At 36.9% G+C, this 24,800-nt stretch overlaps 4 protein-coding genes across 4 annotated transcripts; 2 read left to right on the plus strand and 2 right to left on the minus strand.

Moving 5' to 3' along the window:
- LOC18789801 (WAT1-related protein At4g08290) lies at positions 232-3,041 on the minus strand. Its single transcript, XM_007223035.2, has 7 exons — positions 2,636-3,041; positions 2,480-2,542; positions 2,071-2,187; positions 1,737-1,974; positions 1,472-1,630; positions 1,177-1,328; positions 232-669 (listed from the first exon to the last, which is right to left on the minus strand). Exons 1-7 carry the CDS (start codon positions 2,833-2,835, stop codon positions 444-446), a joined length of 1,155 nt encoding a protein of 384 aa, XP_007223097.1. The 5' UTR covers positions 2,836-3,041; the 3' UTR covers positions 232-443.
- Positions 6,060-9,002, minus strand: LOC18789548. Its single transcript, XM_007226033.2, has 3 exons — positions 8,653-9,002; positions 8,464-8,553; positions 6,060-6,279 (listed from the first exon to the last, which is right to left on the minus strand). Exons 1-3 carry the CDS (start codon positions 8,923-8,925, stop codon positions 6,202-6,204), a joined length of 441 nt encoding a protein of 146 aa, XP_007226095.2. The 5' UTR covers positions 8,926-9,002; the 3' UTR covers positions 6,060-6,201.
- On the plus strand, positions 14,768-17,969 carry LOC18792444 (aminoacylase-1). The gene is made up of 4 exons (XM_007222202.2): positions 14,768-15,761; positions 15,857-15,994; positions 17,131-17,370; positions 17,457-17,969. Exons 1-4 carry the CDS (start codon positions 14,910-14,912, stop codon positions 17,544-17,546), a joined length of 1,320 nt encoding a protein of 439 aa, XP_007222264.1. The 5' UTR covers positions 14,768-14,909; the 3' UTR covers positions 17,547-17,969.
- On the plus strand, positions 23,155-24,413 carry LOC18788771 (ethylene-responsive transcription factor ERF012). The gene has a single exon (XM_007223741.2). It carries the CDS (start codon positions 23,356-23,358, stop codon positions 24,079-24,081), a length of 726 nt encoding a protein of 241 aa, XP_007223803.1. The 5' UTR covers positions 23,155-23,355; the 3' UTR covers positions 24,082-24,413.

Here is a 24,800-nt window from a genome sequence, read left to right on the forward strand (position 1 = left end):
ATTTCTCTCAATTTTATCAATCTTAATTATGTTAGTTTAAGAATAAATCTATTTATTCCACGTTGACAGATCACATTACTGGTTGTATCTTTATGTAATATCCACCGAATCCCACTAATACGAGAAATGTGATGATGAGTATATATAATATATGCAGCATTATTCATAAGATCTAATAAGATGCCCAAAAAAGAAAAAGAAAAGAAAGAAGAAAATAGTTGGAGAACATTGTGCAAGCTATACAGAATTGACATGGGTATATATTCTTATATATTGGGGCTTGTTGACAGCGTTTTTCAACTAGATAATAAGAAGCTAGCTCTTAGAAAAGAGGCGGATTGCTACATGCTAATCATAGATTCATAATTACAATCAAATTCAAAAGGGCGATTAAAAAGACATTTCTGGTTCTTTATAAATTCAAATTTAAAGTAAGATTAGCATTATTTTTGGACCGTCATATATTGCATTTGGGATGGCTGGTCGCTGCCCTTTTTGTCAATGACCAATTTAGTCCCATTGATAGCACTTCCATTAGAAATTGGCAATTCGTGAGCTTCATCCTTCATAGCAGGACTGGATGGCACTGCTGAGCTTTTACAATAATCCTTGCTTTTACCCCACACCACAGAATAAAGGCCAAACACGATGATCACGCCTCCAATTATACTACACATCAAGTTTTAAAATTAAAAAAACAAAAAACAAAGAGGGAATTTTTATATATAAACGTTAGTCTAAATTAATCTAATATATGGGGAGAAATATTTGAACTTGGGTGCAACAGAGCAGGCTCACTATCTTGACCAACTAGCATAACTCACGTCTTTATCAAAAAGAAATTAAATATACAAAGTATAACTATTCAGATAAAGATCATATCAATACTTAAAGTTGATTGATTACATCACAAAGATATATATACCTTCTCTAAAGTATTTGTTCTTGAGAAAAGCTGCGTCACAAGACGTACGACATCACAACACACTTTGTACATGCCATTATTATTCCTCATTATCGATAATTTTAATTAATTAGGATTGGAATTTGTCATAATATAGGAATAATGTGCACAACTTACCAAAATGTGGCATATACCAGAAGATTAGGATTAAGAAAAATTCAAGACAGAGGAAATATGATGTTAACCCAATTTTAGTTTTTCTTTTTCTTTACCTGCCAAGGTGAAGTTTCTCAGCTAGAATAATGGAACCCAGAATAGAGACGATGATCATGCAGAGAGGGTTGAAAGCTGTTACGAAAACCGGGCCTCTAGTCTTCATCACCAAGCCTTGCACGTAGTAAGTAATTCCAGAGCCAATTATTCCCTAAATCATTGACAGTGCATCTTCTAATTAGTTAAAAATGAACAGAAAAAAAATCACAATCTACAATTGAATGTACTAGACACATTTAAAAATGGCAATTCGTGTTAGCAGGTCGTGTTCCCGTTGCATTGTATGGAACTAACCGAGTAGAGAGGCGCTAGGAGCCTCGAATCCCAGCCGACCGCCCACGCACTAGCACGACGCTCTACAGTAACTGCCACGGCTGCACCTTGCAACGCTCCCACCAAGCATATCAAGCAGGAAAGTGAGATGTTTGCAGGGTATTTCTTCACTGTTATGGACTGGATATCGATACGTAAATTAACGTCAATCACGTCACATATATTAAGCTTCATATTACATGCATGCAAGCATAATTTAATTACTGATCATGCAATTAATACTTACTTGCAATACGTAGAAACAGGACCAAGCAACACAACCTATGAGGATGAAGAGTGTCCCGGTTACCCAGTGTTGGTCGGAGGATGTAGTGGTGCTGCTGTGGCTGCTGGTTTTGTGTGACCATAGGAGGTCAACGACAGGGCCTTTGTACACTGTCATCAGCAAGGCGCCGGCAAAAGTTACTAGGGTTCCTATCACCTTGGCTTGACTGCGTACCTCTTTCATCTTTACACTTTCTACCCTGCAATAAATTTTTTTTGCCGAACTTATGTTGTTAGACGAATACTTATTTTTCCGAATTATGAATTAGGAATGAATCTAAGTCATTGATTTTTACCGAAAAATAACTGCGATAACAAAGGTAACAGACGGGACGGCGTTCATGATAGCAGATGTAAATGATGCCGATGTGTATTTCATCCCCAAGTATGTAAACCCCTGATCAACAATTGGCCTGCACAATCAGGTGAATACGTATTTAAAATAAAATAAAATAAACCAAGTCATACGCATTAGCATTGGTCTCCCCTATCTTTGTTTGCTCCTAGCTAGCTAGTAGTCACGATCAACATTCAACTGTACATGATTGGGAACCTGTGGGACAGCTGTACAACTTTTTTTATTTTTTTATTTTTAATAAGTTTAAAACTTTACATGTACCACATTTAATGATTGCATTCGTTACAGACGTGAAATTCATATACGATTAGCAATACTTAGTATGCTTGTTAGTGAGAGATCTTTACTCTAGGAATCCCAGCACCATTATGTGCAAAAAGGTGGAAATCGTCATTTTTGGTCTCTTTGTCCTGTAAAACAAATGAAAATTAATTCACAGAGAAAAAACTGAATTAATTTCAGATTATTATTACTTAAATGTGACTAATTAGAGATAGAAATACCTTTCAAGAACCAAGGCGAAAGGAGCAAGGAAGAGGGCTGCAGCAGCATTGCGATAGACGATGAGAACAAATCGGTTCATGCCATGGTTGAGAGTAACCATGCTGATTATGTATATCCCTGCACTCCCAAATTGCAAGCTCACAACAAGCAAATAAGGTTTCAGCTTCTTCAACACAACACCAAACTGCCCACATGCCATCTCTCTCTCTCTCTCTCTCTCTCTCTCTCTTGATTTAACTTAATTTCTTCCTTGTGAGAAGTGGAACTGGTTGTTGATTGGGGATGAAATTAAAAGGTGCTTGCAATGGCCTTCTTATAGAGAAAAAAAATATTAATTATGATAGGATAATAAACCCACTATTGTGCTATCATGTCCACCTATACTGTATTTAGTTTATTGTTAGATTCTTTGATATGAGACGTATACATTATCGCTTGTACAGAGCCACTCATACCAACACCCACTTGAAGAAAAAGGGTTTTATTTTGCAATCTCTGTGGATGCATGGCCCTGTCTTTGAAAGTATGCTTGCTTCGGTCATTACTGATAGGCAAATGTGCAATTGTGCTTTTGTGTGTCTTTGTGCTTCAATTGTGCTCGTTGGTTGTGTATGGGAGTTTCATTTTACAATGAAAATAGATGTAGCTGCTTTAATATCTTGTCTGTCTCTTTTCAGGAGGGGTCGATCTCATCTTAAAGAACTCATAGATATTTCTTGAAAATTTTGGGCAAACAAACCATCACCAACTCTTTTTTGTAATCACAAAAGTTCTTAAACCAAATTACAGTAAACACCAACTATTATATCTAATGGTTTTGCTAAATATGTATCAGTGTAATTTTTGGTTAAGCAAGATAGAGGAAGGTAGGGATCAAATTTTTGTTTTGGATAAGATTAGCAATAAGCTGATGTCTACAGCTAAGTTTTATAAGGTTTCTTCTAGTTGATGGATGTGAAAAGAGCCATGCATCTTGCGTGCACATATTTATATATAGTTGCTTCCCATTCAGCATGCATGATGAGGACAGGTCATGCTAATCCATTAAGTAATTGAGCTTTTAACTGTACCATTATTGAGACTTATATATCTTTTATTTTATTTTATTTATAAAAACGATATTTTACTTTAATATAATCTAAAATACCAGAAGGGATATTCGAACTCAGTGCATAGTGGGAAGCATATCCGCTCAAACCAACTTGACTATATATATATATATATATGTATGATTTTTTTAAACATTTGTTAATCAATCAAAAAAGTTCTGTGCACAAACTTGGAACCTTTTAATTCTTTGTAGGAGATCAAAATTACCAATCAGACAATGCCCTACCATTTAATTTTTCTTGTCGTTGCAGGGACCCTTTGGTTACCTAAATGGGATAAACACATTCCTTTGCAACTGGTGCATACATATATGACTTGGGTCAAAGAAACCTTCTGATGTTATTATTTTTGATTGAGAAAAAGCAATGTATTCAGTGAAAAAAGATTACCGCAGATTTTCAATGAAAGTATCTTGAATAATATCAGGAAGATCGTGACACCATGAAGATGCATGAATCAAAAAAATAAATAAAACTATGCTAATCTATGCACCGCTTCTGAATTTTGATCAATGTGAAAAGTGTTTTTTTTCTCTCGCTCTTTTCAAATCTTATCGTTTTCATGCTAGAAACATGGCAAAACCTTGTGTAGAAAAAAGAGCATTATGTTTGAAATGTTTGGCATGCTTGTCGGAGTGTCAATCAATATAAATATACATAAACTTATTTTAGGGATATGTTTATATGGCTCACTTTACCTTATATTTTACTAATTTAAATTTAAATTTTATTTTTTATTATAAGAATGATCTAAATGCTTGAAAAATAGAATGATTGAATCGATGAACTCATGTAAGAAATTTCTTAATTGAATATATCCATCAATAAAGATGACTCTACATATTTGTGAACATTTAGCGATTCGTGGCTAAATAATGTGGGACGGCTAAAGGAGGGAGAATTGACTCATCATTTTTAATGAGAATGGAAATAAACAGCAAGAAAGAAGCTTTAAAATGATCTTAACATGCTAGACAGAGATGCCCCTAGCTAGCAAATCAAGTTGTGAAGTGTTTGGAACAACTACTATTTAACTCCTCATCACTTTAAGAAAAAGTGAGTGACAAAGAAAGAAGGCAGATGCATGAGTTTTAGTGAAGAGAAGTTTGGTCAAAGAAATAAATGCATATCTATTACTTTTGGTACTTTTGATTGTGGTGTGATTTAAAATTTAACAACTTTCCTGCTCTTCTGCATAATATATGAGATGAAAGGACCTTTGCGTGTAATCCCCTTTTCCCTCATCTTTTTAAGTGCTAATGGCAAAGTTGAGTTCATCTTCCGATAAGCAATAATCAATGATTGCTTTTCCTTTAGTTTTTTTTCCCTTTGAATAATAATAATTTATATTTTCATAATTAATTAATTGTATAAGTATCATTGTCATGTTTCCTTTTTAAAAATAATAGTAGCAACTTGAAAAGCAAAATTTTTTTTTTCTTTCTCATTTTAATAGGGCATTTTTCTCAATATAATGTATTAATTATGAATATTTATTTACAAGTTTTTTATGTCAAAATATTGGAGTGACATATACTGTATCCTATCTTTAGTATCCACTGAAAAAAAAAATGCATTTAAAATGGATAACTCATTTTCATTCAAAAGGGTGACGGATTTGATCCTTGTAATGTTTTAGAAAATAAAGATTTCGAGAAAGAGAGTGAAGGAAAATAAAGTGATGGAAATCTGTCTTCTTACAAGAAAGCAAGAGGAGAGATTAAAGCGGACAAGAAAACTTTTCCATGAATTGTAATAATGCTTGAAGATTAAAGAATTTGCTTTCTTTTAATTCCAATGCAAAATGGGGTTTTTTTTTTCACTTTTAATTAGGATTAAATTGAGTTTTTTATTTTAAGGATGATGTATCCAATTGAAATTCCTTAAATTAAATTTCAATGAGGCGAAAACAAAAGTCAAGCAGAACATTAGAACAAACTACAAAGACATCTGCGTCAACAAAAGTGAGTGAATTAATTGTGGAACTTGTTTAAGGGTTGTGATTTAAAACAAATCTTGCAACTTTCAAAACGTTTTCTTTTTCTTTTTATAGATAATGGACCACCTTCTCAATGATACATTTTTAACTTTTTATTTATTTATTTATTTATTTTTTTTTTGAGAAATATAAAATTGCGGGTTAGTCTAATGTCTCCTTCCACAGACCCCCGAGAGACCAATTATTGAGAAAGGATGAGAATGGAAGGGGGTAGGTGTCCATCTTGCATACGTAGTTTCATCTACATTTTTCATTGATAGAAAACAGTCAACTGTAAAGGAAATAAAGGCAGAAGAACAAAAAGGGATCAAGAAAGAAGGGTCAAAAGAAAATTTGTCTGGCCATTCACTAAAAGTTGGCTACAAAGTTGATGTGATCTACAAATTCCTTTATAATTCAAGATACATGCCAAATAGCCAATCACAAAACTTCACTTCTACATAGGGTCCAAAACCCACTAATGTTTTAAGGCAGCAGCTATTTTCTTCTGAACCAGTTCCACTCCGAGACGAGGAGGTAACCTAGGTAGAGTTTCCTGGAAAATAATTCGATATTTTCGTCAGATGAAACCACAAATGTGATTCATCAAAACAAAACAAAAAAGATCTAACTTGAATTCTTTCAGATTTCAGACTGAGGAAATGCAGTTGAAGTCATGTACCATATACACAAATTCTCAGCATGCTAAAAGGAAACAGTAAGGGTAAGAAAACTTGAGATGCTTCAAGCATGATAGGCCACCTCATAGACACAATCCCATCAATAATTGCGTTGGCTGTTTATTTGATTGTCAATCCACCATCTAAAGCAAAGTAATTGCTTGATACATGGCAAAGCACCAAAAAAAGTATATTTTTAAAAGAGATTAACAACTGAAACCATATCCTCGCAATGATGCACAAGGAAAAAAGAAAACTATAATCAGATATTTATGACTGGGAAAATTTGTTCGTGGCTATTACGAAAACAAAAAAAACAAAAAATCTGCGCCACTAGATATGTAAAAAGGATCTGCATCTGTCAGCAAGCATTTAGAGTCAGAATTGTATGTGCCACAAGATAGTTCACATGAGCAGGAGAAAAGCAAGAAAGCAAAAATAAAGCATGAAAATTGAAAATCATCCCATTAGAATTTATTAGAAAAGGTAATATGCAGTGAAGGACGACTACAAATAACAGGGGAAACATAAAGGCATGTCCACATTGATTCAAAAGACAAATATCAAAGGATAATGGAACACATTATATGATTCTGGCATGTGCATACAAAGCCTTTTCCAATGTTAATCGATCTAAATGAAGGATACTTGGTTTAATCAGCTGGTATTGAATGCAATGTTTACACAGAAAAGTCAATTAGATTTAAGTTCCACAACAAAAAGAATGAATCATAGGTAGCATTTACAATCACCCATCACTCAGCACAGCAGTGACCCAACTAAACTCAATGGAGCCTTTGCCTCAATTATAAGGGCTAGCCTACAAGCCATGACACAACTGACTCCCATGTGACATGGTTCACTTGATAACTTTACAGTGCAATTTCATGGGATGTCCAGTCTTTAGGAGCAATATGATTCCTACAATTTCTAATCCTAGGATTCATAAGACAGTTTAATAAGAATCATCAAATCACATACACCCAAAGCCAAAATCCAGGCATTATAATAATATTATCTTAATGCCTTCTTTATTGTTTCTCGATTGACTGCATTATACAGCCAATCCAATAAAATAGTTTCATCTTCAAAGAACTTACTCAATCAATCATTGCCAATAAAAGAATGTTAAATCTGTCTCTGGTGTCAAGATGGCCATCAAACTCTTTAGAACTTGCGCCTAATTGCACATGGTTATTGGAAAACTACTATCAAAGCAAAGTTTAATATAGAGGGTACAATAATCCAATACAAGGTAGCATTATCAAATGATTTTTGTGGATGGGAGGCTTTTCATTGTATTACTAAATAGGATAGAACAAAATACAATGATATCAAACCCCAGCAATTCAACTAATAAGAAAATGCATACAATCCTTACTCAATTTATTACACAAGGGAAGTGGTATACTTTGGAACTAGGCCTCATGTTGTGCTATGCATCAGCCTATCAGGCTTAGGCAGTAGGTACCTTAACCCCTATTCAGCCCAAACTAAATTCTGGATGGGATTGTTCAAACCAAAGCAGCCACCGATTTATAAAATTCCAAACCAAAGTCTTCTATGGTCCAGTCTAGATTTTGGGTTGGCCAGGATAGCTTGCACAAGTTCATCCCTAGTGATCTCGGATGAGGCAACACCTTGCTAAGTTGGCCACTGGACATTTTCTATAAAATTCTTTTTCAAAATATGTTAAACTGCTTGTGTGATCATTTCATTTTGCAGTTCGTTTATTCTGAAAGTTATCGCTACTCTTAAAATGGGGTTGATGCTTCACATAAAATGGGGTTGCTCCAACACAGGGTCAAGTTCAGAAGTACAAATATAAAGCTTAGAATATGTTTATGCTTAAGTTGAGTCTCATTTGGGTGTCATTCCCTCAACATGTGAAATTAGCGGTATTCTATTCAAAGGATAATAATAAAGAAAAAGCTGCCAAGTCGCTTGGTACAGCAATAAATTACGGAAATTGGAAGCTTTCACGATGAAAAAACAGCACATTACAGGAATTAAAGTTGAAATTAAAGCCGACCCAAGAAAACCAAATGGAAGGAACTAACCTCAGTACCATCAGAAAGCACTCTGGCCAACACTGGTATCTCATACTGGTAAGCTCTTTCCCACTCTGGATTGCCCGTAATATCCCTTATCTGAATAAACCCAATACAACAAACTTTATTGAAAACAGAGAAAACGCTTGAAATACAAATGTTAAAAGTTCAAAACTAATTGAAAGGTCATGGGGTTACCTGTAAATCAACGTCCTGAAGAGAATCAGGGCCAGCGAGTAAGAAGGCAGCCTGAAGTTTTTCTTTGAGGCCATCGCACAAACAGCACCCGGGCTTGGAGTAGAGAATGAGGGCTCTTGAAGGCTTTGAAGAAGAAGAAGACGAAGTAAAGGAAGAAGAAACAGCAAATGGAGTGAAGACCCACCTAGCCCTGTGTCTTGTCAGCAACACATTCGACGTTGGCCTCGCCAGCGCCATTGTCACTGTCGCTGTTGCTGCTGCGGCAATGGCCATGGCTACCAAATCAATCCTGCGACCAAAAAACACCAAATCAATCCTTTGCAAAATGGAACAAGGCCCATTTCTCTCACCTTCTGTATCGCAGGGTCGGGCGATGAGGCTGCGGCTCCTTTTACGGTCTGGGGCCTGATCTATAGGTATATCAGCCTGGCCCAACATTTGTTAAGCCCATCTATTTAGGCAAATAATGGTATTCACGCGAAATTCTATATTGAGAGTGCTCTATATGGACTCCTCATATTAGCCACAAGATCATTTCATTAAACTTAAGTGAATTTACTATTCAGATGAATCAGGTGGTTAATATGAAGGTTCACATCTATGGTCCATATATGACACCCTCACCATTAGGGGTGGGCATTCAAACAGGCAAACAAGAAATCCGAATCGAACTGCACTGAACAAAAAGGGAAGAAAACCGAGTTGGTCAAAAAGTCAACAACCGGTAAAACATCGAACCGAATTGGTTTGGACCGATTTTGGATTCGATTCTATGTCTTCAAAAATCGGATAGGGCCTAACCGAACCGATCAAATTAAAAACTATAATTTCAATATTTATTTATATTCAATGCTATATTTTTTATCTCATAATTAATATTTATCCAAGTTCAATTTCAAAACATCTCTCTTTTCTAGCTTTAATATTTTTTTTTAATGAAATTAAATAATTTATTAATTTTCAAGTCAAAAAAATAAAATTTTAGTTGAAATTTGTATTAAAAATTAATTTTAATAATCCAGTTCAAAACCAAATCGAAATCGATTCAAAATCGAACCGGAATCAGTTCAACCCAAACCAAACTGTTTTTGAAATTTTTTTGTTAAAATCGAACCGAACCAAATCGGATGAATAGTATCGAATTCGGTTCTAATTTGACTGGCGGGATCCCCTTGAGGGTTGCACCGTCGACTGACCTTGATCTTCTGAGAAGGGTTTGAGTGAGAGTATGTCTGTCGGGACTCGAAAGATGGTAAACTATGCCTGAGCGGGGCGAAGCTAGAGGAAACTCTAGTGGAGGCCCGCAGCGATACTAACGTGCAAATCGTTCGTCTGACTTGGGTATAGGGGCGTAAGACTAATCGAACCGTCTAGTAGCTGGTTCCCTCCGAAGTTTCCCTCAGGATAGCTGGAGCCCGTGAATGAGTTCTATCGGGTAAAGCCAATGATTAGAGGCATCGGGGGCGCAACGCCCACGACTTATTCTCAAACTTTAAATAGGTAGGACGGCGCGGCTGCTTTGTTGAGCCGCGCCTTGGAATCGAGATCTCCAAGTGGGCCACTTTTGGTAAGCAGAACTGGCGATGTTGGATGAACCGGAAGCCGAGTTACGATGCCTAACTGCGCACTAACTTAGAACCCACAAAGGGTGTTGGTCGATTAAGATACTAGGAAAGTGGTCATGGAAGTCGAAATCCACTATGGAGTGTGTAACAACTCACATGCCAAATCAACTAGCTCCGAAAATGGATGGCGCTTAAGTGCGCGACCTATACTCGGCCGTCGGGGCAAGTGCCAGGCCCCGATGAGTAGGAGGGCTCAACGGTCGCTGCAAAACCTGAGGCGTGAGCCCGGGAGGAGCGGTCATCGGTACAGATCTTAGTAGTAGTAGCAAATATTCAAATGAGAACTTTGAAGGCCGAATAAGGGAAATGTTCCATGTGAACGGCACTTGCACATGGGTTAGTCAATCCTAAGAGACAGGGGAAGCCCGTCTCGTGCGAACTTTGAAATGGAATCGGGTTAAAATACCCTTACTCTAAGGGTAAATTCGTAATTTCATATTTAATTAAATTAAATAATTTAAGTAGGGAATTTAATTGGAGTCGGGGTGTTACAAAATCAAACTAACCAATTTGATCTAACAACTAACCAATTTGAAAGATATAACATCATCTAAGGGCCTTAGATATTGCTCTTCCTTACTATAGAATTCTACATGAGCACCTAGATGCTAAAGATATATTGGTAATTTTGTTTATTACTTTAATGAAATATTGGATTGTTTTTCATTATTGGGGGAAATGAGGATTTGAACTTGATTATATATTTTTTATTACTTTGATGAAACATTATATATTTTATTGCTTGGAAAATTGATCTTTCCAAGGCTTATGATCGTTTAAGTTGGTCTTTTATTAGAGAGGTTCTTTGTGAAATTGGTATTGAAGGGAGAACTTTGGAGCTCATCATGCATTGTATTAGTTCTGTGCCCTATAAAGCTATTTTAAATGGTGAGTTAACAGTTGATTTCTCTCCTAAGTGTGGTATACGTCAAGGAGACCCTCTTTCTCCGTACATTTTCGTTCTATGTATGGAAAAGCTCTCCCATATAATTCAGCAAAAGGTTCTTGACCAGAGTTGGAGGACTGTGCAGATTTGTCAAGGAGGGCCCTTTATCTCTCATTTATTTTTTGCTGATGATTTGGTTTTGTTTGGGAAGGCTTCTATTGAGCAGGCTGTAGTGATGAAGCAGTGTTTAGATGATTTTTGCTCCCTTTCTGGTCAGAAGGTCAGTTTTGAAAAGTCTATGGTTTGTGTTTCCCCTAATACCTGTCCTGTTTTGGCTTAGAATATTGCCTCTATTAGTGGTTCTCCTTTATCTAATAACCTTGGTAAGTATCTTGGTGTTCCGATAATTCACACTAGAGTTACCAAAGATACTTATCAGGAAATTATTGATAAAGTTAAAAAACGCATCTCTTCTTGGAAAAGCCACACTTTGTCTATGGCTGGCAGGCTCACGTTATTGCAATCAGTCACCTCTGCTATTCCTATATATTCTACGCAAACTGCTATATTGCATGCTTCTGTTTGTTCCAAGCTGGATCAGTTAAATAAGAATTTTCTTTGGGGGCATGCCGTTGACAAGGCTAAGGTGCATCTTGTGAACTGGGAAACTGTGTGTAAGTCCAAATGCGCTGGTGGTTTGGGAGTGAAAAAGGATGCCTGGATGAATCAAGCTTTGTTGGCTAAATCCGGTTGGAGACTCCTTCAGAATGACCAAGGGCTTTGGGCCAAAGTTCTTAAGGCTAAATATTTAAAAAACTGTGATATGTTGTCTGTTAATGAGCATCAGTTTCGTAGTTGCTCTAGCAGCTGGAGGGGTGTGTTATTTGGTGCCAAGCTTCTTCCCTCTGGTGTTAAATGGAGAGTTGGTTCTGGTGATTCCATTTTGTTTTCGATTGATGTTTGGCTGAGTTGTGGTACTCTTATAAGTCATGCTCTTATTGATTTGTCTGGCGAAATGCTCCATTTGAATGTGAGTGATTTTATGGAGGAGGGTGTTTGGGATGTCGCCTGCCTTCAAGAGTGTCTCCCTCCTGATATTGTGATGATGATTACTAGTATTCATGCTGGCTTCATTGACAGTGGCCCTGACATGTGCATTTGGAGGTTTACTTCTAATGGAAACTTTTCTGTTAAATATGCCTATCAATTACTTTGTCCAATTGAGGCTGGTTCTAATTAGCATTGGGAGTTTATTTGGAGGTTGCATTTGCCTCCGAAGGTTAAGACCTTCCTTTGGGTTCTTTGTCACAAGAAACTCCTTACTAATGCTCAAAGGCACCGTAGAGGTATGGCAGGTTCTACTTCTTGTCCTCGTTGCATTTATCCTGTTGAATCTGTTGAGCATTTGTTTAAAGGTTGTAGTTCTTCCTTTTTAATTTGGAGCCAGTTTGGCAGTTGGTTTGAGGATTCTAGTGTCTTGTTTCCTAATTTTGATGATTGGCTCTTCCATAATCTGCATTCCAAGAGATCTTTTATGACTGGTTTGGCTTGGAACTTGGTGTTTGCTGTTAGCCTTTGGTTCATCTGGAAATGGCGTTGTAAGTTTGTTTTTGAACATGGTTTCTTGCTCCCCTCTGAGCCGCAGCAGGTGATTCTGCAGTATGTTAAGGATTGGCTTGCTGCCACTAAGTCTATCTCTGCTCCTCTTCATCAGGGTGTAGTCTATCTCCATTGGCCAGCCCCTTTGCCAGGGAGGTGTAAAGTTAATTCTGATGGTAGTCGTAAGCATGCTCGTGGTTACATTGGAGCTGGGGGTTTGTTAAGAGATCATGCTAGTAATTGGATTAAAGGGTTTTCTGTTAATTTGGGTGTTGGGTCTGTGATTGAGGCTGAGCTTTGGGGAATTTTTTGGGGGCTCCATTTAGCTTGGGAAGATGGGTTTCGTACTGTGGAGGTTGAATGTGACTCTAAGTCTGCTGTGGATCTTATGTTGAATCCTCCCAGCCATACTCATCCTCTTTTTAGCATTACCAATTGTTGTTATCTGCTGATTCAGAAGGAGTGGTGTTGCTCTGTCAATCACATTTTTCGTGAGCAGAATTTTGCTGCTGATTCTTTGGCTGCTATGAGCCATGATCTTCCCTTGGGTTTACATATTTTGGATTCAGCGCATGGTGTGGTTGTTGAGCTCTTTGCTGCTGATGCCAGAAGTTTGGCTCGTCCAAGGATGAGTGTTTTGTAGTTCTTTTTGTGTTGTTTGGGCTTTGGCCCCCTTTTTTACCCCAAAAAAAAAAACTTTAAATTGTTTTTCATTTTTATGAATTGAGGATTTGAAATATATAATTTTTTTTTTCTAATACAAAATACATAGATGAAGGGAAAACCGAATCTAAGACCTAAACTGTAAAGTTAGATGCTCTTAGGCCATCTCTAGTTATACAGCTAAATGTAGTCCAGGGCTATAAATTCCCTTAGAAATATTAATTTTTTAAAGAATAGTGTATGGTTAAATTTTTCCATCTCCAGGCATGCAAGGCTGTATTTTAGGGTCCTTCATATTTTATTATTTTGAGAAAAACTATGGTACAAGACTCATACGTTCCACTACTATGTATTTTAATTTAATTAAACTATTATTTAGAGACTGCAAGACTATATTTTAGGGTCCTTCATATTTTATTAATTTGAGAAAAAACTATGGTACCACGCTCATACATTCCACTACTATGTATTGTTTAATTTAATTAAACTACTATTTAGAGACAATATTCCACTACGCTATCTTCGAAGACTTTTTTGAAAGCCTTGCAAAGACGTTCATCTTCCACTCGTGACCAATTTCATCCCTTCAAAGTTTGGGACATTTTTCAAACAATGTGAATAACAAAATAAGCAAAGAGAATAAATTTGTAGAAAATGTTTGGATGAAATGAGTGTGAAAAAAATAAGAGTGTGGAAAGCTGTGAATAAGTAGAGAATGTGATAGAATTTGTAAGAAACGTGAAACTAAAAAAGGTAACGTTTCAAATCCATTTTTTTTTTTTTAAAAAAAAAAACTAAAGGCTAGCTGGTGTCATCGATGACGTCATTGCACCTTTAATATTAACTTTTAAATATGCAGTTAAACAAGATGTTATGTGCTCACACTCATGTGTGATATTTTCTCTTTTTGAAAAGCACATGTACCACAAGAAAATTTGGTATGGGCTATAGCTGGGCTACAAGGCCTGATTAGAGGGTTAAATAGCTAAATGTGGCCCTCCAAATTTGTTTTTAGCCCATGGCTCAAGATGAATTTTATATTATTTTAGAGCTATATTTAACCCATATGGCCCATAATTGAAGATAATCTTAACCACTTGAATTATAAACCTCTTAAGGGAAAATTATATATAGTGTTTGTATAAGTACTAAATACGTGCGTGTTATAAGGGAAAATGAAAGTGCCAAAAACGTTAACCAATAAATATGGACCTTAAATTTTTGTATTATCTGCTTAACCACAAACGTTACACATGAAAAGAGTTTAATCCCAAGATTTAAGCACGTTAAAATATGAAAAATCGGAGCAGAATTCTTGCATTTTTATTTTTATTATTTTATTATTTTATTATTTTGTCGGGAAGCGCGCCAACCAAAAACACAAAATGTGGAGCTGAAGTGAACTGTAGAGTCACTGAACTCAAACGAGTAAAACCGGTAATTATTACTGTTACATTGGCCACATCCCCCCAACCACCACCACCATGTCCAACCATCTCCTCACACTCGCAATCGTCCTCCTACTCGCCGCCACCGGAGGGGCCCACTCAGAACAACAACACCAACACGACACGCCCATCAGTCGTTTCCAAAACTACCTCCGGATCAACACGGCCCACCCGAACCCGAACTACACCGCCCCGGTCTCCTTCCTCACCGCCATAGCCCAAACCCTAAACCTCCAAATCCAAACCCTCCACTTCACGCCTTCTAAATCCAAGCCCCTCCTCCTCCTCACCTGGCCTGGCTCCCGCCCCTCCCTCCCCTCCCTCCTCCTCAACTCCCACCTCGACTCCGTCCCCGCCGAGCCACACAAGTGGGCCCACCCCCCCTTCTCCGCCCACCGCACCGCAGACGGCCGCATATTCGCCCGTGGGGCCCAGGACGACAAGTGCATCGCCATCCAGTACCTCGAGGCCATCCGAAACCTGAAAGCCGCCGACTTTGTCCCAATCCGCACCGTCCACCTGTCCTTCGTCCCCGATGAGGAGATCGGCGGCCTGGACGGAGTCGCCAAGTTCGCGGCTTCCAAGGAGTTTCGGGATTTGAACGTCGGGTTTATGCTGGACGAAGGCCAGGCTAACCCTGGCGACGAGTTTAGGGTTTTCTACGCCGATCGGACTCCGTGGAGTTTGATCGTCAAGGCGAAGGGCGCTCCCGGGCACGGGTCCAGATTGTACGACAATGGAGCGATGGAGAATTTGATGAATAGCGTTGAGGTTATGACTCGATTTCGGGCGGCCCAGTTCGATGTGGTCAAAGCCGGGAAGGCCGCCATTTCGGAGGTTATTTCGGTCAATCCGGTTTATTTGAAATCTGGGATTGCTTCTGGCGATGTGAGTTTGAAGTACTGGTTATTGTGTGTTTGTTTGTGTTGTGATGGGTCATTTGGTGTTTTGATCATAAGGTGTTTGATTGTATGCTTGTGTAGGGGTTTGCGATGAATATGCAGCCTTCGGAGGCCGAGGCCGGGTTTAATATAAGAATACCGCCTACTGTGGACCCCGAGCTTGTTAGGAAGAGGATTGCTGAGGAGTGGGCACCGGAGGCGAGGAATTTGACATACCAGGTGAACTTTTTGGCTCTGTTCAGTTTCATTGATTTTGTATATTGAGTTTGTGGATGGATTCTTCAGTGTTTTCATTCATTTACTATAATGTGAAATTATAGGAGTTAGGAATTTTTCATTCATTTAGTATAATGTGAAATTATAGGAGTTAGGAATTTATGTGTAGATAACCTAATTTCTAATTCCATTGTTAAATACATTACTCCATCAACTTAATTATATGTTTCTCTGCAAATTAGTTCGCATGAATCTGATTAGAAGATAAACCCTGCATGCAGGCTATTAGTTTGTAATGGTAATATTAATTATCTGCATAGTTTTCTGATTTTTCTGTGCATCCTCAATATAAACTTTCTACTCCTCAACCCATTATATATACATATTCAGTTACTGTGCCGCACATTTTCCTCACGTAGGATGATAAGAAGTTATAGTACATTGATTCTCAAGATTTGATATGCTCAATTTCAAAACCATTTTTTCGGACTATGAAATTCAAGCAGTTCGTCCCTGTTTATCATTTTTACTGATAGTGAGCTACCGTGTCTAAGGCTTTTCACTTGGAAATCGGTATTAAAGTCGGACGTCAAATTAGAAAATGTGCTGCACTTTGATTTGGGTAAACAACAAATGTGGCAACTACTTATCGTAATTTCCTCATGCGGTTACCAATATTACAACTTTCCTATGGCTGGTAAATGGCTACTTGTCATCGTTGCATCAGCTTGAAAGAGAGCTGATTCTGTATAATGGTCTCTGTTAACATTTAATAATCTACCTGAAACATTTTGGGTATGCCATTTTTATTTATTTATCTTATTTGGAAGATATCATCTGAGACCAGTTCTATAACATTCTGCTCTACTATTAAATCACTAAATCAGGTTTGCGTTATGGGGTTTGGTCATAGGAGCCGAACCCTTCTATTTTTGTCATTGCATATTTTCCTGTACTTACAAATCCATATGCATAATCTTTTCAGAGCGCCAAAAATAGGTTTCGAGTTTCAAATGTATTGTTGATGACCACTGTGCTGTCTTTTTTTCTTTGATCTGTATATTCTCTTCGTTTCCTCTATCTTCTCTGAAAACAGGCGCATAAATGAAAAATGGCTTATGACTTACTTTATATGGCAGCTAATTGAGAAAGGACCGAATAGCGACTATAGGGGTCGCCCTTTAGCAACACCAACCGATGATTCCAATCCATGGTGGTCTGTTTTCAAACAAGCTATAGCATCGGCTGGAGGCAAACTTGCAAAGCCTGAAATCTTGGCATCAACTACTGATGCACGATACATGAGACAGCAGGGCATTCCTGCTCTTGGTTTCTCCCCAATGACGAATACTCCCGTCTTACTTCATGACCATAACGAGGTTCAGTATTGTTGTTACCAGTCTTTTTAACATGCGCTTATTATCAAATTCTCTTCCTGACTCCCCTCATCTCTTTTCTTTTGCAGTTCCTAAAGGATACCGTATTCTTGAAGGGCATAAAAGTATATGAATCCGTAATCAGTGCTTTGAGTTCCGTAGTGGAAACATCTGAATAGCCACCACAGTATTAAATGGAGAGAACAATGATTGCATATTAAACTTGCCATGGTAGTAGTGCTGCACCATTTTAAGTGGTGTTTTGCACTCCGGGGTGGATTCAAAGCGAGCGTCATCTGAAGGGTACAAATTGTTACAAATCGTCCCCATCAAGCTTTGCAAATATTTTCTATAAATTGTCCACACTGAATAAAAGTCCTGAATCTGCCAATCTAGATGCCCTGGACGTTCTTGTTGTTGCATTGATTGTGTCTTGCTGTAATGTCATTTAGTGTACATTCCTTGAAACGATGTATATGATTGAATAAGAGGGATTACAAATTAATATTGCTGAAGTCACAGTCGGAGTATGGCGTTTGTACTTTGTTCAATGAACCACAGCTTGTGTTATTATTGGTTGGAAATTAAATAAGTGTTTAGCAGATGGTGTTCGTTCGTCATGCCTAGCATTATTAGACAGTGATACGAACTGTTGAAGACATCTTTTAATCGTTGATTTGCTGGTTCAACTTTATTTGTCTTTCTAGATGAAGGGGAAATTCGACTAGTGTTGGCTGGATCGTTTTTATCATCTTCATCACTCTTTCAATTACCTGGGTTAGATGAAAATGAAAGATAAAATTAATAAGGCGAGTCTTTCCCCAGTTTTTAGACTTGTGTTTCTATTACCACTTCCAAAATGCTCATTTCAAAACACAAATTTAATATGTTAAAGAAAGAAAATAAAACTCGAGCTGTCACGGAAACTCCCAAGCTACTTGGAAGAGTAGTGTACGAGCTCTTAAGCACCCTTCTCTTACAAGACGGTTAAAGGACGGACAAGTTTCTATCTCTTAACCATAGATGTCAAAAATTCAAAAGCCGACAAGTATGGAGCAAGTTCTACCCATAAGCTTCAGTCACCACCACCCATAAATGTCATAGGACTCGATCAAAAGAGACTAGACTAGTTGCCAAACCCGCTAGGCCAGAGTGATCATTGTGGTCACTTATAGCTCCACCAAGGCTCCAACCAAGTTCGCTTTACAAATTATTTAAATGGGATAGCAACTTGAATAATGCTGCTACTAGTACACGAAGGATTTTAGCTCCAAATTACATCACATCTAGACTTTGGGCCATGCTCAAATAAATTTAAGGCACTAGTTGAAATTGAAAGCTGCACTCCTCACACCTCATGCCTTTTTGGATCACACAGTCCCTTCCTTACATACATGCATACCTCATCAAAGATTAGTTGCTATCATGCTCTCTATATCTATCTAGCTGTAATATGATATCAAGTCAACAACTTTGTCTCTCTCTTTGGACTAAAATTTGGTGCACTCAAAAACATCCACCAAACATTTAATTACTCATGTACGTAAGCCATTGTATTATATATTTTGTGGATATGGTGGTTGATTGAATTTGAATCCTTTTCCTGGAACTTTCATATGTATACCAAAACAGGGGATTTGATTCTTTTGATTTACACCTTATGTACCCACATGGATCTTGCCTCTTCATTATCCAACATACTCCCACCTTTGCAAACCTTCACTGCACTTTCCTATGCGGCTATGCCCATCCCTCCTCTCATCATAAACCCACTCCTCTTCCCACATATTATATATCTTTATAGTTTACAGACTCATGTCAAATATATAAATATTTAATTATCTTGTTATACTATGAATTTCGACTACACATATTTGAATACTCAAACAAAAATCGATCGATAATTCAGATTCACAATTCGTCAAACAATTAAACAATACATCATTTTTCGTAGTTTATATATATTAAACCAACAATAGTGTGATGTTTAACTCTTTTGGCCAATAGGTCACTTGGCCTCCAACCAAATTGGTCCCTACCTCCTCAGGGCTCGACCTGCATCGATTTAATGCGGGATTTTTGTATTAGATATGTCTTTTTCATTGATATTCAAAGTACGGAAAGCCAGAGCCATTTGGTACGGTGTATGCCAGTTAAGAGATCTCTAGATAGAATATAGATAAGGAAAGAAGCAATGAATCTTCATTCATATATTTTGAAAGATAAGATATTTATTTATTTATACAAAAATGATATTGAAAGAAGAAGAATCAAAATTAGGACCTCAGATACAAGAGTAAATACTCTTAATCACTTGAACTACTTATTGGAAAGACAAGTTTATGCTTACCTACAGATACTTGATATGATCGTAGAAACTTTTCTTTTCATACTTTTAATGAATTAATACTGTATATGTATACCAATGTAAGGAGCTAAGCAGTGTTGTTACAAAGGGGTAGCGAGCTCCAAGCTAAGTTTTGAAGTTGATAGATGTATTTGTCTTCCATATATTGACTTCGGCCGTCAAAAGTTTAGTTCCAAACATAGAAATATTGACTAGTACTTAATAACCTTAAAAAGTAAAAAATTAAAAAATTAAAAAATTTCCCAGTCTCCCATAATGAAAAACAAAATAAAATAATTGAAGTATGAAGTCATGTGTTTGCTCATCTAATCTGCATGCTTGTTTTGAAGTCACATCGTTCCATGATGATGAATATTGAAGACAACTCACATCCAGACCAACGAAATTGATGTCAAGTGATGCTTTCCCATCTGAAACGCAGCTTCCTAGTAAGAGGATCATATATAATGTCAAATAAATTTACCTTTGACATTCTCAGTTTTTATTTATTTATTTATTTATTTATAATTAGTAGGTGAACTTGGTGGAATAGTAAACCCCGATTAACCTAGTTGGGTCAAAACAAATTTAAGTCATGGGATGATGAGCTTAAAATAGTGACGAAACTTCCTTCTAATTTCCAACCAAACGAATAAGTCTATGCTTTTTCCAGGATTTCTGACAAATTGAAAATAAAGAAAGATGAGAGGGTGTGGGATTGGCATGTGAGAGTCGTCATTTAAAAATATGGAGAATCATACTGTCACCCCACCTCATATATAATTGTATAATATTATCAAAATTAATTAATATTTTCGTGAGTGGTAAATTATACATTTTATATTAAAATTAAATAAAACGCTTCTCCATTTTAAGAAAGGAGATGCCTTAATGCTAACATGATTATGTTAAGTGTGTGAAAGACTCAAAAAAATAAATAAATAAATAAATAAAGGGGAAGGAGGAAGGAGGGAGGAGGGAGAGGGGGATTTTGTACGGATTGACGACACTATTCTTTTCACACACATGTATTATCATTGGACAAACCAATTCTGCTGCTCAACTCAACATTCAAGAAAGCCTGAGCCTCTCTCTCTCTCTCTCTCTCTAATAATATTTCAGATTTCAGAATTAGAAGGAAGTATATTAATTAATTTGGTCTCCTTAGTTTCTGCAAATGAGAAAAGTAGCTAGCTGCATAGATAACTTGACAAGTCTTTAGAGATCACATGGACAGGGTGGTTTGTGGAAAAGCATGAAAACCCCGTTCACAATAGTCGCATATATAACCTAGAACTAACTGTACATGATGTTAGGGGTTACATATGGGCAGTTAATTAACACAACTGCACCCTGATTTGGACCTATGTTTTGACCCTGACTTTTTCAAGTTACAACACTTAAAAATTATTATTTTTTGTGTAGTTTTTCTTGTTCGAATATATGACTCAGATTGACAGTATAACAACATAATAAAATAACATTATTAAAAATACGTGTGTCGCGGTTACTCCCGATTGACATTAATCTTAGTTAAACTTTGGAAAAGGGATTATTGGATATATTGCTTATTACAATTCTTGCAAATTAAGAGTCATTGTTGGAGTAGAGACTGGAGATATAACCTGACAACAATGGAGACAAGTTTGCTGGAAAGAGCTAATAAAATAGTATCTGCATGCTGCATGAGAGAAAAGAGCACTACTTTGCAAAGGGGGGCAAATGGCCCTTGCTTGGTCTATTAGCCCTTTCAAAAGTTAAATGTTTGTTTCAAAAAAAGAAAAAAAGAGCGTGTGTTTGGTTGCCGCATCGTCATCACTCCATGCATGTGGTGTGGTGGCGTGTGCATGCTGGCATCTTAGCCCAAAGTAAAATAAAGTTGTAGTTGCTGTTTTTGGTTTGTGGCCGTACCAAATCGAATAACTCAAAATTTTAGGCATTGAACAAAGAAAACACACAGAGAGAGAGAGAGAGAGAGAGCAAAGTCAAGACATGCAGGTGTAGCCATCAAACAGTTGAGAAGAGAGAGAGAGAGTTTAATTAATTTTATTAAATTCAAGTTTGTACTTTTAATTCTATATATTTTTGCATGAGGAGGAGGACCATGGGACGCGGTTTCAGAGCTATGCAAGACAGACAAGTTACAGCTGTGTGTGTGTGTGTCTGTATATATTACATCTGCAATGAATTACTTACAGTAGACTGCGCGTACGTTTTTTAGTTTTTGTGTTTAATATTTATATAATGAAACTACGTACTCTCTTTTTTTGGTAATTAAAAAAAAAAAATGAGCATTTTGTTCGGTGTTTCACAGCCCAAATTATGAAACTGGTTATTTTATAATTGTTTATAAGCATCAGCTGCAGATCCTGAAAATTTTATAGACGTTTTGTGATAACAAGCCTTTTAAAAAAGAATCCTATGTTTTTTTCTCCCTGATCTCTTCTCTATGCGTTATTATTGCATCACCTACATCATGCTCACTCTATTAAGATATGATTCCTTAAAACTAAATGTAGAAACTAAGACATTAGAGTAACATAATATAACATGGATGTACAATTACCATTTTGTTCTCGATTTCGTTACACATTATACCGATATTAGGACTCGAAACTAGGACCTACACTAGTGGTTCCTTAACTTGCTAAGCAATATTTGTTGGTTTTCAACTTACTGAAGGGGTGACTTGTTGTTTAAGTCAAAAACTCTCTAGAAAGAAACAGTCATTTACTTTTAATAATTAAGAAAACTTTCCATGCTGGTTTTCTGATTTGAGCCTATGGATCCCAGGCCAGGTTGCCATATTCGTTGACAATGGAAAAAATTTACGCTTTTAAAGTCGATGGCTTTTCTGATTTGAGCCTAAGAAAGCAACTGCCAGCAAATTAAAAATGTAAATGTAAGTATCTTTTTTCTTTTTCTTTTTTCTAATCTTTAAGAAACAATCTTTCACTACCCACAATAAATTATTTTGACTGAAAAAAGACAGAAAAGTAAATTCAGAGATAAATAATAATTTTTATTTTATATAAAACTGATAATATGTCACCCATTTTGTTATATCTATATATATAAAGCAAAAGGTAAAAAATGGTGAAACATTCAAAATATCAAAAATTGCCTTTTGTTAATCCAAACATTAAGAATTAAAATTATTAATTAAATTAGGATAATATGGTAAATTCACACTTTTTCATATTTAAAAAAAAAGAAAATTAAAAGAAAATTCAGATAATAAATCTTATTTTTATGAAACACAACTACTCATTATCTTTTTAAATTTAAATAAAATAAAAAAAATCTCTCACACGAGCGCGAAGAGGTTAGTTTTTTTTAAAGCACTTTAGAGCCATACTGTTTTCTTTGACTAGCTAGAGAGATCCTGGCTGTGTGTTAGCTTTTTTACCCCAAACGCGCATCTATAAAATAGCAGCAACCTTTCCTCATCCCATTGAGTTCCCATCGCATTCATTCATTTCTTCAGCTGCACAAGTATCAAAAACAAGTCACAGAAACAGAAAACAAAAATATCAAACACCTTTGTTCACTGATCTTGCGCCCTAATTTGTTCAGCAAAACACTGGTTTGATCCAAATCTCCAAGTTCATCAACAAAGGCATTGTGTTTTCTTATCAGCCATGGTGAAGACAGAGCAAAGGGTTCAGCTCACAGAGACATCAAAGCCAATGCCATCATCCAAAACATCATCAACATCAGCATCTTCATCAGCTTGCAAGAAGAAGAAGTACAAGGGAGTGAGAATGAGGAGCTGGGGCTCATGGGTTTCAGAGATTAGAGCCCCAAATCAGAAGACAAGGATATGGTTGGGTTCATATTCTACAGCAGAGGCAGCAGCCAGAGCCTATGATGCTGCCCTCTTGTGCCTCAAGGGCTCCTCAGCCAACCTCAACTTCCCATCCACTGCCTCCTCTCATTTTATCCCTCAAGAAATTACCGTTATGTCCCCCAAGTCCATCCAGAGAGTGGCTGCAGCTGCTGCCAATAGTTTTGCCATTGATAATGCCACCACCCCAACCACCACAAGTATTGCCTCCCCACCCTCACCCCCTCCTCAATCTTCTTCATCTTCATCCTTGGTCTCCTCCCCATCAATGTCATCGTCGCCGTCCGACGACATGTCATCACTGATGGGGTCATTTGAGCCCTACACTCCTATTTATGATCATCACGATCAGGCAATTGATCAATTACCAATGTCTAGCATGGAACTATGGAACAACTTTGATGATGGCCTACAATCCCCAAAATACATTGACCAAATGTTCAATGGCGCCTTCTTCGATCCACCCATGATTTATGACTTCTATGAGGAAAGTGATATCCCCTTGTGGAGCTTCTGCTGATGCACCCAATTGATATTATTCTTTTTTAATCCAATTCAAATTCATTCATGATCTTCGAAGCCATTTGCTTGGAGATTTTACTGACAGTGACACAAATTTTACATTCTATAATATGAGTGAGTGAGATAGGTGAAGAAATTCCAAAGGGAGATTGAGACATTTTTCTGGACTCTATCTCACATGGGTTTCTATTATATAAAAAGATATATTGTATTATATTTGATTTATGTATTATCAATTAATGCAAATTAAGTGTGTAATATTATGCAATTGTTGTCAATGGTTTTACATATACATTAATATTGAATAAGAAGTGGAAATTTTTTCTTTTTTATTCTTTCCAATTTCATCTATGTACCCCCTCCCATGTTATGTCTCTTGTCTCATATGGGAGGCTCATTGATTGTGTATGGAAGTGTCAGCTCAGATATGCCTATCTCAGTTGGGAACAAATTAAAGAAGAGGAGCAGGAGGAGGTTGTGGAAACTTGAAACCATCTGAATTTGTTTTCATTTGAAGGAACAATATCTTTCTCTTTTATTTTGCTCCTTGGGGAAATCAATCTCATGAGAAAAGGGAGAGACCCAATCCCATGGCCTTAAGAACAGAGCCAAAAAGGATGGGATTTCACCAGTTAGCACCTGCAAAAGGGTATTGGTATTCTTAAAAATTCTGATGCAAGTCATATGATAAACAGTGTTGTTGTGAACTTTAAGCTA

Source organism: Prunus persica, chromosome G1 (genome assembly GCF_000346465.2).
Source record: "Prunus persica cultivar Lovell chromosome G1, Prunus_persica_NCBIv2, whole genome shotgun sequence".
NCBI lineage: Eukaryota > Viridiplantae > Streptophyta > Magnoliopsida > Rosales > Rosaceae > Prunus > Prunus persica.